Source organism: Astyanax mexicanus, chromosome 12, assembly GCF_023375975.1.
Source record: "Astyanax mexicanus isolate ESR-SI-001 chromosome 12, AstMex3_surface, whole genome shotgun sequence".
NCBI classification, from domain to species: domain Eukaryota; kingdom Metazoa; phylum Chordata; class Actinopteri; order Characiformes; family Acestrorhamphidae; genus Astyanax; species Astyanax mexicanus.
The window spans coordinates 12145806-12160158 of NC_064419.1; the positions used below are offsets into that span (position 1 = coordinate 12145806).

General features: G+C 38.2%; 1 protein-coding gene across 12 annotated transcripts in view; it reads left to right on the top strand.

The window, feature by feature from the left end:
• The window catches only part of magi1a (membrane associated guanylate kinase, WW and PDZ domain containing 1a), a 209362-nt gene that overhangs the window by 159167 nt on the left and 35842 nt on the right, over window positions 1-14353 (top strand). For 11 of the 12 annotated variants that reach the window (XM_049485726.1, XM_049485728.1, XM_049485722.1 and 8 more), the window contains exons 13-14: window positions 7456-7490; window positions 12997-13255. In XM_049485726.1, the coding sequence (XP_049341683.1) occupies window positions 7456-7490; window positions 12997-13255 (294 nt within the window). The remainder of the gene's footprint in view (window positions 1-7455; window positions 7491-12996; window positions 13256-14353) is intronic. The other variant, XM_049485723.1, reaches the window with a different exon arrangement.

Sequence of the window (14353 nt, forward strand, 5' to 3'; positions counted from 1 at the left end):
AGAAGAGTTGTGTAAACAAAAGGTAATGAGAGTCGGCCGGGTTCAGCGATTGTGACAGCGAGGCCTGCCAGTATCAAAGCTGGGAGCGGGTTCAGCTCGTTAGACTGGCGTCTCACACGCAGTCAGAACCCGTTAAAGGATCTGTTGATAGAGAGAAGGAGAAAGAGAGAGAGGGATTGAGAGAAAGAGAGAGAGAGGGAGAGAGAGAGGGTGAGAGGGTGAGTGAGTGGACTGTGAGAAAAGGAGAAATGAGAGGGTCGAGAAATATTACTGAATAAATGAAAGGAGAGGGAAAAGTAATATAGAAGCAGCTGTAGGCTTTAACCTGAGTGTGTGTGTGTGTGTGTGTGTGTTCTGATGACGTCTCGGAGACAGATGGCAGGATATCTGTCCAAGGTCAGATGAGATGTAGAAACCTCCCACGCGATTGCACACACACACACGCGCGTACATACACACTTTTACAAATCAGTTAGCAAATCATGATGACTTTTCAGACCTTTAGAATTCACACACACTCACATACTCACACACACATACTCTCACACACAGTTGTTGCTTCCTTTCAGGAGGTACTAATTAAAAAATGTTTTTTTAAAGTAAGGTCCTTCAAAGGATTATTTCAGCAATTCTACAGTAAAACCTCTTTTGGTTCCAAAATTAAGGTTGTCATAATGATGTGTGCGAGTGTTAAATTCTAGATTAATTTAAACCTTCTTCACATTTACAGTGTTTCTACAACAAACATGCTTATTTACAGAACCAGCAGTTCTTCTGTGATAGAAGAACCCAAAGCACCCACTGACATCTAAACATAACCAAATATGTTAATATTTTAACAATTTTATTTATACAACAGTTAGTTCCGACCTCAAAATCTGATTGGTTGAGAAGTGTTCTAGCCGTGCCGATATTTGTGATAACAGCACGGCCTTCTCACACTAAATCTGTATAACTCTGTTAACACGTTGCTGAGTAACGGCATGTACACTCTAAGAAATATAAGTACAGATTTGTACTTAAAAGAGTACAAAGCTTGTCGCTGGGGCTGTACCTTATATTGAGGTTCAAAAAAGTACCTTTCAGTGAAAGTCCTTTTTTGTACCCATGTTTTTTTGTGCCAGTATAGATTATAAAGATTATAAACATTGTCATCAACTAAAAATGGCTCAAAAACTTGATGATACAAAATTGTCTGGCTTTCAAATAAAAAATGTGCAATTTAAATATATACTTTTCATTAGTACAGTGATGCAGAATACTGAATGTACCTTTTGGCTGGTTAAATGGTACAAATCTGTACTTATTGCTGTTAGAAATGACTTTGTACTTCAGAGGGAACAAATCTGACCCTGTAAAGACCAATATTGTACCTTTGAGGGTACAATTATAAAGAGTGTACCTTCAAGTACAAAAAAGTACTCATATCGTACCTCTGTTTTTTAGAGTGTACACACAGGGCGGTTTTAAATCAATGCCTCCACCAGCACAAGCATTAGCTTAGCACAGGCTAGCGCCCTACCAAGGCACGCTCGTCCGCAGCACTGACTCGTTTTTTTCTGGAAAAAATTAGAAAAAAAATCCATCAGTCACCTCGGCCGCAGTCTAATAGCTGGAACGGTAACCAGACAGGCTAAGCTAAGCTACTGGTGAGCTAAAACAAGCTACATTAGCCTAACCACAGTCCAGCCGGCTAGCTAACCAACAACAGCCAACATAACAAGCAGAAATACTTGCAAACGCGCAGCTTTCACATGCAGATGACTCCAATTTTGACTTCAAGCTAACATTCATGGTGTTACTCGCCTTCAGCTCGTGCCTATGACCAAATCACAGCCGTGATGTTATTGGTGATAGCACACTCCCTCTCGTGTTTTATTCCTTAGTTATATTATGTAATAGTATAATATAATCTACAGCCAAACAATAGTAAAGAATAATAGTAAAAGTGTTTAAATTACAAATAATACACAAATAACTTTAAAATCATTCTTTAAAATCATGTCAAAATCAAACAAGTCTTTCAAACATTACTTTGTGTGTTTCTTAATTATAGTTATGTTCAGTGGGGTAAGCATTGATGACATCAAGAGAGGACGAGGGACAGAAATAGAAAATGAGAAAAGAGACAGAAAGAGAAAAGGAAAGATATGGAAGAAGAGATGGAGCAAGAGGAGAGAGAGAGTGAAAAGTAAGATAAATTAGTTAAAGAAAAAGAAAAGTAATGGAGGAAAAGAGACAATGGATGGAATATTAAAGGGAGATGTGGGAGATATAGAGAAATTTGAGAAAGAGAAATTAGATGTAGAGGATGAGGGGAAAAAGAAAAAGATGGAGGCAAGAGATGGAGGATGGGAAAAAAAGAGGGAGATAAAAAGGAAGGCAAGGGGAAAGGGGAGAAGGAGAGAGAGGATACAGAAAGAGACGCGGGAGATATATAAGATATATGTATAAGGGAGAGAGTGAAAGAGAGAAAGAAAGAGAGAGAGAGGGAGTGGATACGAGACAGAAAGGGGAAAAGGGAAAGGAATATAGAGACAGATGATAGTGGAAAGACAGGGAGTTAAAGCTAAGAGAGGGAGAAGATAAGTGAAAGTGAGACAGATAGTAAGGAAGTGAGAGAGACAGGTGAGATATATGAGATGTGTGTATAAGAGAGAGTGAGTGAAAGAGAGAGAGAGTGTAGATATGGAGGAGTGGAGGAAGCGAGTGTTGGGGGCGTGGCGAGAGCAGCTGAGTTTTAACATTTAATGACCTGCGCTGAGAGTGATGCAGGCTGCTGGAGATGTGTGGAACAGAGGGAATGATGCTGCTGCTGCTGTTTTCTGCAGGTTGGGGGGATTCAGCACGGGGCAGTCGGTGAAAGTGATTATAGCCTGAGGTCTCATGAAGCTCACATGAGTGAGAAATTAAGAATAAATTAACTTCGTGCTCTGAATAGAGAAAACAGTGTTGCTGACTGGGGGGGAGGACGCGTGAGACTTCAGCGTTATGTTTTTACAGAAACCGCTAATGCCATCTGCAATATTTATGAACTTACTGGATGGAAGGAGTGAGAGAATACCATCACACACACACACACACATACACAAACACACACACACACAAGCACACACACATGCTAATTTGTCATTTGAAAGTATATGTGAGCCTCCACAGGCAGAAGGATGCATAAATGATCAATGGACTGACGCCTGTCCGGCTGTGTGAATATTAGATTTGCGTTACTGAACTCTCCCATGTGATCTCAGTATGCAAATCAGATCTGTAATTATTCCACACGAGCTCAAACCTCTGATTAGGAAATGATTCTTTGCATCGGACTATCAGATATCTGATTTAACCACCACTTAAATGATTCATGATTGATGAAGTGATTCAACTGAATCGTTTTTTTTAAGTCTTTAAGAAGATAAGAACCCAGTTAAGTTCAGAAGTAGTGATAAAATGAGGAAAATAAATATATAAATAAATAAATAAATAAAGTTTTTCTTTAGAGAAAGACCATATACCAAGGGGAAGCATGTGATAACCTAATTAATGTTGTTTTATTATATCAGCTGGTGTTTGTTTTGGGGATTTTGGGATTAAGTTCAGAAGTAGGTAGATACTCCTCTCGTCATCTTGGACCAATATTAAGTATTATTAATATAAATGCTATCAATAATAGTAACAATTTCTATTAATCTAATGTCAATTAGACTCTATAACAGCATACTCATAACACATTTTAATGGATTCATAAGGCACTATAATAAACTTGGCAATAAATATCTATAAAAAGTTATGAGCTATGTGTTATTATGCATTATGAATTGTGCATCATAATGCATCATCGGTTGTGTTTGGTTTAAGATGTTATATGTCAATAAGAACCAAGAACATCTACAAAGCTGTCTTAAAAAAGCATGCTATAATTACAGCACTTTTAACTATTCATGAATTACACTTATGTTAAATATTATAATAGCTTATATACATTTATAATACATTATTATGTCTTGTTGCACTCTCTAAGGAAAATCATGGTCATCATGGAAACTTATTATGATGAGTAACAAAATATGTATAACCATGTTTTTTTTCTCTTTAATGCATTATAATGTGATATAAGTATGCTTATGTAATCTAACAGACATGCCACTTATAGGAAGTGTTGTTTTATTAATTAAAAATGAATAATGAGGCAAATGAAGATATTTTAATTCTTGTTCACATGCCATGTTTTTGTTGTGGTCATTTTTATGAGTTTAGAATGTCAGTAAATTCCATTAAAGGAAGTAAATAAGTTAAAACAATCTAATCAATAAAAACATAAATATATAAACATAAATATAAAAAACAAATATTTGTCACTAATGTTTATAGAAACAGTCTGGATTCCTAAAGGTTGCTTTTATACACCTGTGGTCATGGAAGTGATTGGACTGAACACAGTTTGTGATCTAAACAGGTGAGCGAATGCTTTTGGCAATAAAATAATGTATTTACAGTTTGTCCCATAGGAAAGAATAGGGTACAATGTTTTTTCTCTCTTTCTATATCACAATAATACAGTACAGATACACTATTAAAATTGACCCAATCCACTCACCCAATCACCCACTTTGCAACACCCTAGCAACCACCAGAGACACCAAGGCAGCCACCTCATCAAACAACAAGAAACAACTTAGCAATAGCACGGCATCCTAGATGATAAATTTATCATATCAACTACCTGGAGACCCTTAGCAACCATCTGAAATTCCATAGTAACTACAGTAGCAACCACTTTAAACATCATATCAACCCCTGCTACAACCAAATACATTGACATGCCCTAGCAACCACCTTAAGTGCCATTGCAACAATCCATTGCAACAATCCAGTTCATTACTAGCAATGACTGCAAGGGCAGGTAGTAAACATATAAACATTACCCATATAGTGTGTTGCTAGTCTACCTGCTGCTTAATTACACACAGAGGCCCAATTTGCCTTGTATTTTGCCGGCTGCGGGGATGAGGAACCTGGCTGTCTGGCTACTGTCAGCAACTAGTGGGTGGCGCCACCTTGAGGGGGATTCTGATAACAGTGTTATTGTATTTTTCTGAATTGACCATGACAGAATTTAAAGGGCCGCTCACATAGTGTGCGGTTGCATTCAGTTCATAACCAGTCATTGTCTGGGGGCCCCAGGTCAGCTCAAACCTTTAGGCAAATGATTGGTTTGCTTACCTTGTTGCAAAGGGCCTGGTGACCAATTGGGAACTGTTTCAGCCTAGAGATCATGTAGCAATCGCCTGAATCATCTGCCTGAAGGTGGGAACCATTTAAGCTGTGCAGCTGTTGTGTGGTTTCTTCAGAAAAGACACTTTTCAAATTAACATTATATTACAGTGTTGAGTTAGGTGTTTTATGGACAGGCTAATGCCATCTGCAATATTTATGAAGATACTGGATGGAGATGGAGATAATGCCACAAGCACACACTAACTAACACACACACACGCACATGCTAATTTGTCATTTGGAAATATATGTGGGCCTCCACAGGCAGGAGGATGCATTAATGATCATTTGATTGACGTGTGTCCGGCTGTGTGGGAATATATTATTTTAATGTAGATTTTTTTCCAGTGGAATCACTTACTGTGTGGTGTGTATAGTGGTACACACTGAATTAACAGAGCTCGATCTGTTCAATCTGAACTTAAAATACCAAAAAAAAAAAACAAGCCCTTGAATAAACACTGCATTGGATAAGAACATCCATAATTAAAATATATAATAAAAAAATACAGGTGGCAAAAACATTAGATTTAAAGTAGGCTAAAAACATTATTTGGTCAATATTTAATTTAGTTAAAGTACTGTGTAATAATATAATGATATAATTACACAGTACTTAATTAATATATTATATATTAGTGAGGGGAGGGTAATAATATTAATTTAATTAATTGAATGACAGTTTTAATGCAATTAAAAAAAAAAATAATGGGGATTGTACATCTTTACATATAGAAGCTGCAGAGTAAATCTCAATAGATAGAGATATGTTTCTGTCAAAAAGCCTGTAAATAACCTGCTTTGTGACCATCTGTTTCCTCTTGATTATATTTCATTGGTTTTAATGGGGTTCAAAGCAGTGTGTAAGACTGGTGGAGGAGAACATGCCGAGATGCATGAAAGCTGTGACTATCAGGGTTATTCCACCAAATACTGATTTCTAAACTTTTAAAACATTAAACATTAGCATTGTTGTTTCTAAATTAATATGAACTTGCATTTTCTTTAAGGTTTAAAAGCACTTTTTATTATTTTGACCATTTCTCATGTTCTGCAAATAAATGTTATAAATTACATTATTTGTATTTGTAACTTGGGAGAAAGTAGTTTATGGAATAAAACCACAATGTTAATTTTACTAAAATATAGTAAAATATAGTAAAAAAATACAGTCTCATATTTTTTTTATTCCAGAGCTGTATATCAACAATCAACACCTTACTCTCCTGGAGAGAATTAGGTGTTTACAGACTTTCAGTAATGAGTTGTGTCTATGTAAATTTTTCTGTTGTAGGACTGGGGGTTGTGTGCTGGATGGTGTGATACTTACAGAGATGTTGTTGGGGTGCCATTATCTGGAGATAGCGGCATTCATAGAATATATCATAGCCAATCACATCTCAATGTCGATGTTGAGCACGCAGTAGTAGAGATGAGCACATTACATTTGTGGTTTATTTGTAAGTAGCCTGCAATTTCTGGACAAAAATGAAAAGAAAAAATGCTTAAAAATATTTATGATCAAATAACCAGGGTTAGTATTTAACAAGTGATGAGTTTTTTCTCTGTTCAATAGTGGAGATGAGCGAATTGGGTTATGAGTTTATGATGATGTCTTTTTTCTGTGCTGTGATTGGGTCTTGGGTGGCTGGGGGCGTGTCTGAGTATGCAGATTTGAAAAGGAGGTGTGATATTGAGTGCTCAGGTGTGTGTGTGTGTGTGTGTGTGTGTGGGAGAGAGAGAGAGAGAGAGAGAGAGAGAGAGAGACGAGGAACGAGAGGCGGAGGGCAAAAACAAAGAGAGAGCACCACACTTTAGTGTGTGGAGGCTGTGTGGTGGTCTAACACACACACACACACACACACAGAGGCAGGATGTAGCAGCATCCACAGGCTGCAGCTGATGCCCGGGATCCGTCACATTCCTCCGCTCTGCTCTCTCGCTCCCTCTCTTACTCTATCGCTCTATCGAGGCGGAGATCCAGTGAGATCACCAGGCTCCGTGTAACGAAGAGCAGGAGCACACAGAGGAGAAACTGCACAGCTTTTCCTAAGCTGAGCTCTCCTTCAGCGTCTGCCGGACCTGTTCTGTCGTTCTTTTTCTCTTTTTTTTCCTGGTAGAGGTTGGGTCTCAGTAGAGAGGTATTAATGCTCTCTCTCTCTCTTTGCCGCTGTTTCACAGGCGTGGTGCAGGCCAAGAGGAGTCCCAAAGTGGTGGTGAGTTTAAACCCTCTTATATTCTTCATTCTCCTCTTCTGCTCATCCCTCCATCCTTTACATCTCTGCCGAGTTCATTGGATCCTTTTGCTTCCCTTTTCCTCATTTTATTTGATTTCCCTTTTTATCTTCTCTTTTCTTTTCTTCTCTCATTTACTTTATTTTCTTTTGATCTCTTCTCTTTTCTCATCTTCTTTCTCCTTTCTTCTTTGCTTTCCTCTGCATTTCTTTCATCTCTTCTTTTCTTTTATTTTCTCTCTATACTCTCTGATTTCTTTATCCATCTCTATGTTTCCCTTTCCTTTGCTTTCTTCTCTTCCTATCTCGTCTTCTTATTCTCTCATCTTGTTTCTTCTTTTCTCTCATCTTATCTCTTCTTTTCTGTTCTCCTCTGCTTTTCTTTTTGCTTTTTTCTATTCTTGTCTGCTTATCTGTCTCTTGTCTCTAATTTTTAATCTTGATTTTCTTCTGGTCTTATCTACTTTCTTTTATTTGTTTTCTATTTCTATTTCTCTTTATGCTCTGTATATTCTCTATTCTTCTATTTTCTCCTCTGCTCTCTTCTTGTCTCTTCTTTTTTCATCTCTTTTCTTCCTCACAAAAAGCCAGAAGGCACAGAAAACCCTCTGTAAAACAGTTGCATGCAAAAGTATCTGTTTAAAATATCTTTTACTGTAAAGAGATGAGTGAGAATGAGAAGACCTGAAGGGCCTTCAAGCTAAAGTTTGGAAGCATTGGATGGTCAGTAATTAGAGTCTTTAAGCTCTTCTTTGAGGATTTTCCCTATTCCTTCTAGTAAAAGTCTTCTAGATCTGTGAGATTTATGAGCCGTGATGTTGTACTACTCTTTGAGTTCTTCCTGCAGGTTTTCAGTAATATGTAGATCAGGGAAATCTGAGGACCATTCTGAGGAAAACCTCAAAACTTTGCTCCTCTTGTGTTCTCTGGTAACTTATTGTCAGATAACTTGTTTTCATGATCCATGAAACTTGTTTAGATGTTGTAAATGTTCCTTTAAAAATGTGACATTTTTAAAACATTTCAACTCACAGAGGAACGCGACTAACAGTAGCAGATATTTTAACTAGGGATGCCCATGGCGCTGTACACAGCACTTTTCCTGTGGCATAAAGCATTAGAAAAACACATGTAGGCACTAAACCACAGGAAGCTATTAGGATTGTGCCCTTTTTGCTGAGAAGCACTAAAAGTGCAGGTGCTGAATCTCTTGACAGACTCATTTTCATTTGTAAAAATGGAAAAAGTACATGGCTAAAGGCAGTAGTGGTAGCAGTTGTGAAACCTGCGATTTGTGACTGATTGTATCTAAAAGTTTTACTGTAAGTTGTACACTTTATATGTAGAGCCAAAGGCCTTTATTATTTCACTTGTCATGTTTGTTCATTGGTGTAGATTTATTTATTATATTGTTATATAATTACATGTACACCAAAGCACAGGTCAGCTAAAATGAGAGAGTGTGATTGAACTTAGTGAGTCAATAAAAGAACAGTAATTGTCTGTTCTCAGCTTCAGTCTTAGCATTTAAACACTGGTATGCCTGTCAGTGTTAGAAATGTTAAAAGCAATTTTAAGTACACAAATAATATGCACTTCTAAATGATACATTTTGGAGAAAATAATACTCATATTTAGAAGCAGACAGAGCAAAAAAAATCTGTTAACTTGAGTCATTAGAAGCATTGCAGTACAGGGCGAGACACAATTTGCAGGACACATATGGCGGCTTTCAAGATGGCAGCCATAATTTGGACACCTTTTATTTGCTGGGTTAATAAAATTAACATCAGATAATCTTCCCTTTTGATTTGTTTCTCTTTTGTTTCTTGAATTAAAGACTCATCCTGTATAATAACAGACAAGAACGAGGTTGCATTAGACCAGGCATGAAACCAATTATTTGATTTCTTACTATTCTCACTAAAAGAAATCCACTGAATAGCACTGGAAGACAGTCAAACTCTACAAAATAAACAGTCAGAATCTATATTTCATCTGTAGATAGGAAAACCAACAGTCAAACTGTAACCAATGAAAATCTACTGCTTAATGGAGGGGCGGGTAAACGAATAGTCAAACCAAGTCCTCATAGACTGGTCCAACTCAGAGGGAAAGCCAATCATGATTTTCTATTTTGACAGGGGCAAACTCCCAAACAGTGACTCAGTCCAATTCAGTATCAGTACACTCTAAACTGTCTGTGACGTTTACTAAATATCTTCAACAGGTGAAACATAGTGTTCTCCAGAAATGTAAGCTAGCACCACTAGAGTACTATGTGAATCCTGTAGAGATAAAACAAACACTGTACACTGGCTCTGTTCATGAACCTGTATGTTTATTATTCATTATTTTACATTTAATAACATAAGATGTAAAAAAAAAAGCACATGCATTGAGATCGTTAGGATAATTGAGATGAGTATGTAAGTCTCAGTTTTAACTATTGCTGAGAAAGATTGAGATAGAGAGAGAGACAGAAAGAGAGAGAAGGAGGAAATGAGCAGATTTGTATGTGCTGTTGCTTGCTGACCAGAGATTGCTAAGGGCAGTCATTTGTGTTTGAGGGTCATGGCGGGGCAATGGCCTTTCCAGTTAGCCATCACTTTGAGTCAGTCTCAGCTGAGAGTGTGTGTGTGTGTTTGTGTGTGTGTGTTTGTGTGTGTGTGTGTGTGTGTGTGTGTGTTTTCTCAGGCCACTACACAGGCTCAGCACTAAATGGAACTTATACTAAAAATCTAAAGATGTGTCGGGGTCTTTCGGGGCCTTGGACAAGTATCTGATCTTTGGGGATGTAGCACTCAGTGATTGGTTGCTTTGTTGATGTAGCAAATAGGGATTGATCACAATGCTAACATTGTAGCACATAGTGATTGATTTGGTGATATTGTAGCATAGAGCAATTGATTTATTTGATGATATTGTAGCACGTAGTGATTGGTTGCTTTGTTGTTGTAGCATACAGCTATTGGTCACTTTGCTAAAATTGTAGCATCAGTGATTGATTGATTTGGTGATATTGTAGCACATAATGATTAATCACTTTGGTGATACTGTAGCATGTACTGATTGATTGCTTTGGTGATATTATAGCACATAGTGATTGATTGCTTTGGTGATATTGTAGCTTAAAGTGATTGATTACTTTAATAATATTGTAGCACATAGTGATTGATCGCTTTAGTGATATTGTAGCACGTAGTGATTGATCGCTTTGGTGATATTGTAGCACGTAGTGATTGATCACTTTGGTGATATTGTAGCACGTAGTGATTGATCGCTTTGGTGATATTGTAGCACATAGTTTTTGATCACTTCGGTGATATTGTAGCACATAGTGTTTGATCACTTCGGTGATGTTGTAGCACAACGTGATTGATCGCTTTGTGATATTGTAGCACACAGTGATTGATCGCTTTGTGATATTGTAGCACACAGTGATTGATCACTTTGGTGATATTGTAGCACATAGTGATTGATTGATTTGCTGATACTGTAGCACATAGAGGTTGATCACTTTGATAATATTGTAACACATAGTGATTGATCACTTTGGTGATATTGTAGCACAACGTGATTGATCGCTTTGTGATATTGTAGCACACAGTGATTGATCGCTTTGTGATATTGTAGCACATAGTGATTGATCACTTTGTGATATTGTAGCACATAGTGATTGATCACTTTGCTAATATTGTATCACCTAGCGATTGATCGCTTTGATAATTTTGTAGCACATAGTGATTGATCACTTTGTGATATTGTAGCACATAGTGATTGATTACTTTGGTGATATTGTAGCACATAGTGATTGATTGATTTGCTGATACTGTAGCACATAGAGATTGATCACTTTGATAATATTGTAACACACAGTGATTGATCACTTTGGTGATATTGTAGCACAACGTGATTGATCGCTTTGATAATATTGTAACACACAGTGATTGATCGCTTTGTGATATTGTAGCACATTGTTTTTGATCACTTTGGTGATATTGTAGCACATAGTGATTGATCGCTTTGTGATATTGTAGCACATAGTGTTTGATCACTTCGGTGATATTGTAGCACAACGTGATTGATCGCTTTGTGATATTGTAGCACATTGTTTTTGATCACTTTGGTGATATTGTAGCACATAGTGATTGATCACTTTGGTGATATTGTAGCACATAGTGATCGATCACTTTGTGATATTGTAGCACATAGTGATTGATCACTTTGCTAATATTGTATCACCTAGCGATTGATCGCTTTGATAATTTTGTAGCACGTAGTGATTGATCGCTTTTCTGATATTGTAGCACATAGTGTTTGATCGCTTTGGTGATTTTGTAGCACATAGTGATTGGTTGATTTAGTGAAATTGTAGCATTTAGTGATTGATTGATTTGGTGATATTGTAGCACATAGCGATTGGTCACTTTGCTAAGATTATAGCACATAGTGATTGGTGATTCCATAGCTCATAGCAATAGAATGATTTGGTGATACTGTAGCACATAGTGATTGTTTTTAGTTAATAATAGTAAATAGTAAATCATTTTTACAAATATTTTGTTATTTCTCTTTGTGTTGCCAGTTTTTCTATTATTTATATAACTTTATATTAATTTGTTGATTTAATGATGATGTAACACATAGGGATGGGTTGTTTTTGTAGTAACCTAGCATATAGTGACACTGGATATTATAGCACACCTATTGGTGAGAGAGAGAAAGAGAGAGGAAGAGGGAGAGGTGGAGGTAGAAAGTGACTGAACATATCTACAAAGGGCTGAATATGATTTGTGTGGGTTGCAAAGAAATGATCACACAAGCACAAACTTGCGCACACACACCTACATGCACATGACCTTGTGCATTGTGTTTCCTCTTTCAACCCCACCATCCTCTCTTCCTCTTCTCTCTGTCCTTCTCCTTCACCTCTCTTTCTTTTGTTTCTCCAGCCGTGCTTGGCCTTCCTTTATCTCTTCTATCTCATCTCCATCTCCAGCCTCTCAGTCTCATCTGATCTCTCTCTCTCTCTTTCTCTCTCTCCTCCTCCTCCTCCTCGTCATTCGTCCTCTTCCTCTTTTTTTTCTTTCGCTTTTAGTATTCACTCCAGTCCAACTCTCAGCCCATTCCTTCCTGCTCTCACTCTCACTCACTGTCTGGCTTTCAGGTCGGTTCAAAAGAGCCTTATTGAAATGGGTGCTGAGTAGAATGTGCAGTGCAAAGCAACACTCTACACCTCTCTCTCTCTCTATCTCCCTCTCTCTCTCTCTCTCTCTCTTTTTCTCCTTCTCCTCCCTCCTCTTTTGACACATGTAACCCACCCCTCCACCCTTTGCTTTGGGTCATTTGCCGGTGTATTATTAGGATGTTGATTTGCATAGAATAGCATGAAAGTAATATAGACGGAAGCTGACTTGTGTATTTCGATGCTCTCTCTCTCTCTCTCTCTCTCTCTCTCTCCCTTCTCCATCTCTCCATCTCTCAGCAGTTGGAGAGGAAGGACAGTCAAGGCAGTTCTCAGCACAGTGTGTGTAGTCACCGCAGCACCCACACTGACTCTCCTGCCCGTGCAGTGCCCGCTGTGCCCAGCGAGACGCTGGCGGCTCCGCCCCCGGTGCCCCCGCCCCCTACCCAGCCCCTCCCCAGCCTGCCCCCACTGGAGCCGCCCGCCAATGGAACCCTTCAGAAGAAACCGGACCCTTTCAAGATCTGGGCGCAGTCCAGGAGCATGTACGAGAGTCGGAGTGAGTATCCCATCCACTTCCTGTGAAAACACTCACAAACACTTCAGATTTCTTATACTAGAGTAGACCAGAAGGTGATGCCTGGTATGATCAGGACAAGGACGTCCCATTTCAAAATAACGAAAAAAGTTAGATTAAAAAGGGGAGTTGCTCTAAAGGGGAATGAATTTAAATGAGTCTTGTGGCTATGAGGCATGTGTACAATTTAAGTAAAGGCCTATTTTAAAGTGTGTCAGTGTTTCTTTGCTATCATAACGAAGGGAAAAGTATACCTTATGCAGCTCAAAACATGCAAAAGGTATGTACTTATTCTCGTAATTAATAAAGGGTGGGGGGTTTTTTGGGCGTAACAAGAAATAATTATTAATCGAGCCACGTGTGCTCTGATTTGGCAAATTACTATTTTAACGGCACAGCACTTCTGCACTTCTCAGCAGAGGAAGCTGACCTGCTCATTCACGTTGTAAAGTTGCGGGAGCATTTACAGGAGCAGCAATGTTATTATCTGTAGTATTCTGTTTATTGTTGATATAAACGTTGGGTTTGTGCACTGCTGCATATTCTTGTTTGAGTGCGTAACGAGTGGGAGGTGTACACGTGGTGCACCTGCGTTGCCAAGATAGGTATGGACATCTGACTGGCTTCAGATCAGCTAGAGGAGCACCTGTGTTTTCCGTTGCCAAGATAGCAAAAAGCCAGAAATAAATAATGTTCTCCTGGTGTCATGGAAAATTACAAATGTAAATTTCCTTTTTGTGTCAAAAAAAGGCAAAAGGTTTTAAAACATTAATTTGACATGGCACAAGACAAACAAAACTTCTGAAGCAATATATTGTGAAGCCCTGATCAGAACGATGTTAAAGTATTTGGATCAGAATAGCAAATCTAAATGGGGCGAATATGCCTCTATTCCTGTCCCTTTTGTTTCCTAAAGTAGTGTCAGAGAAGTTGTTGCCTTGGAGACGGTAGTTGGAATTTGTGGATTAGAGCTTGTTCCTCTGAACTGAGGTAAAAACAAAAGCAGTTGGAAGTATTGTCCCCTCCTCCCAGCCTTTGAGATCTGACAGTGTTTATTTTTTGGCCGCAGGACGAGCACAG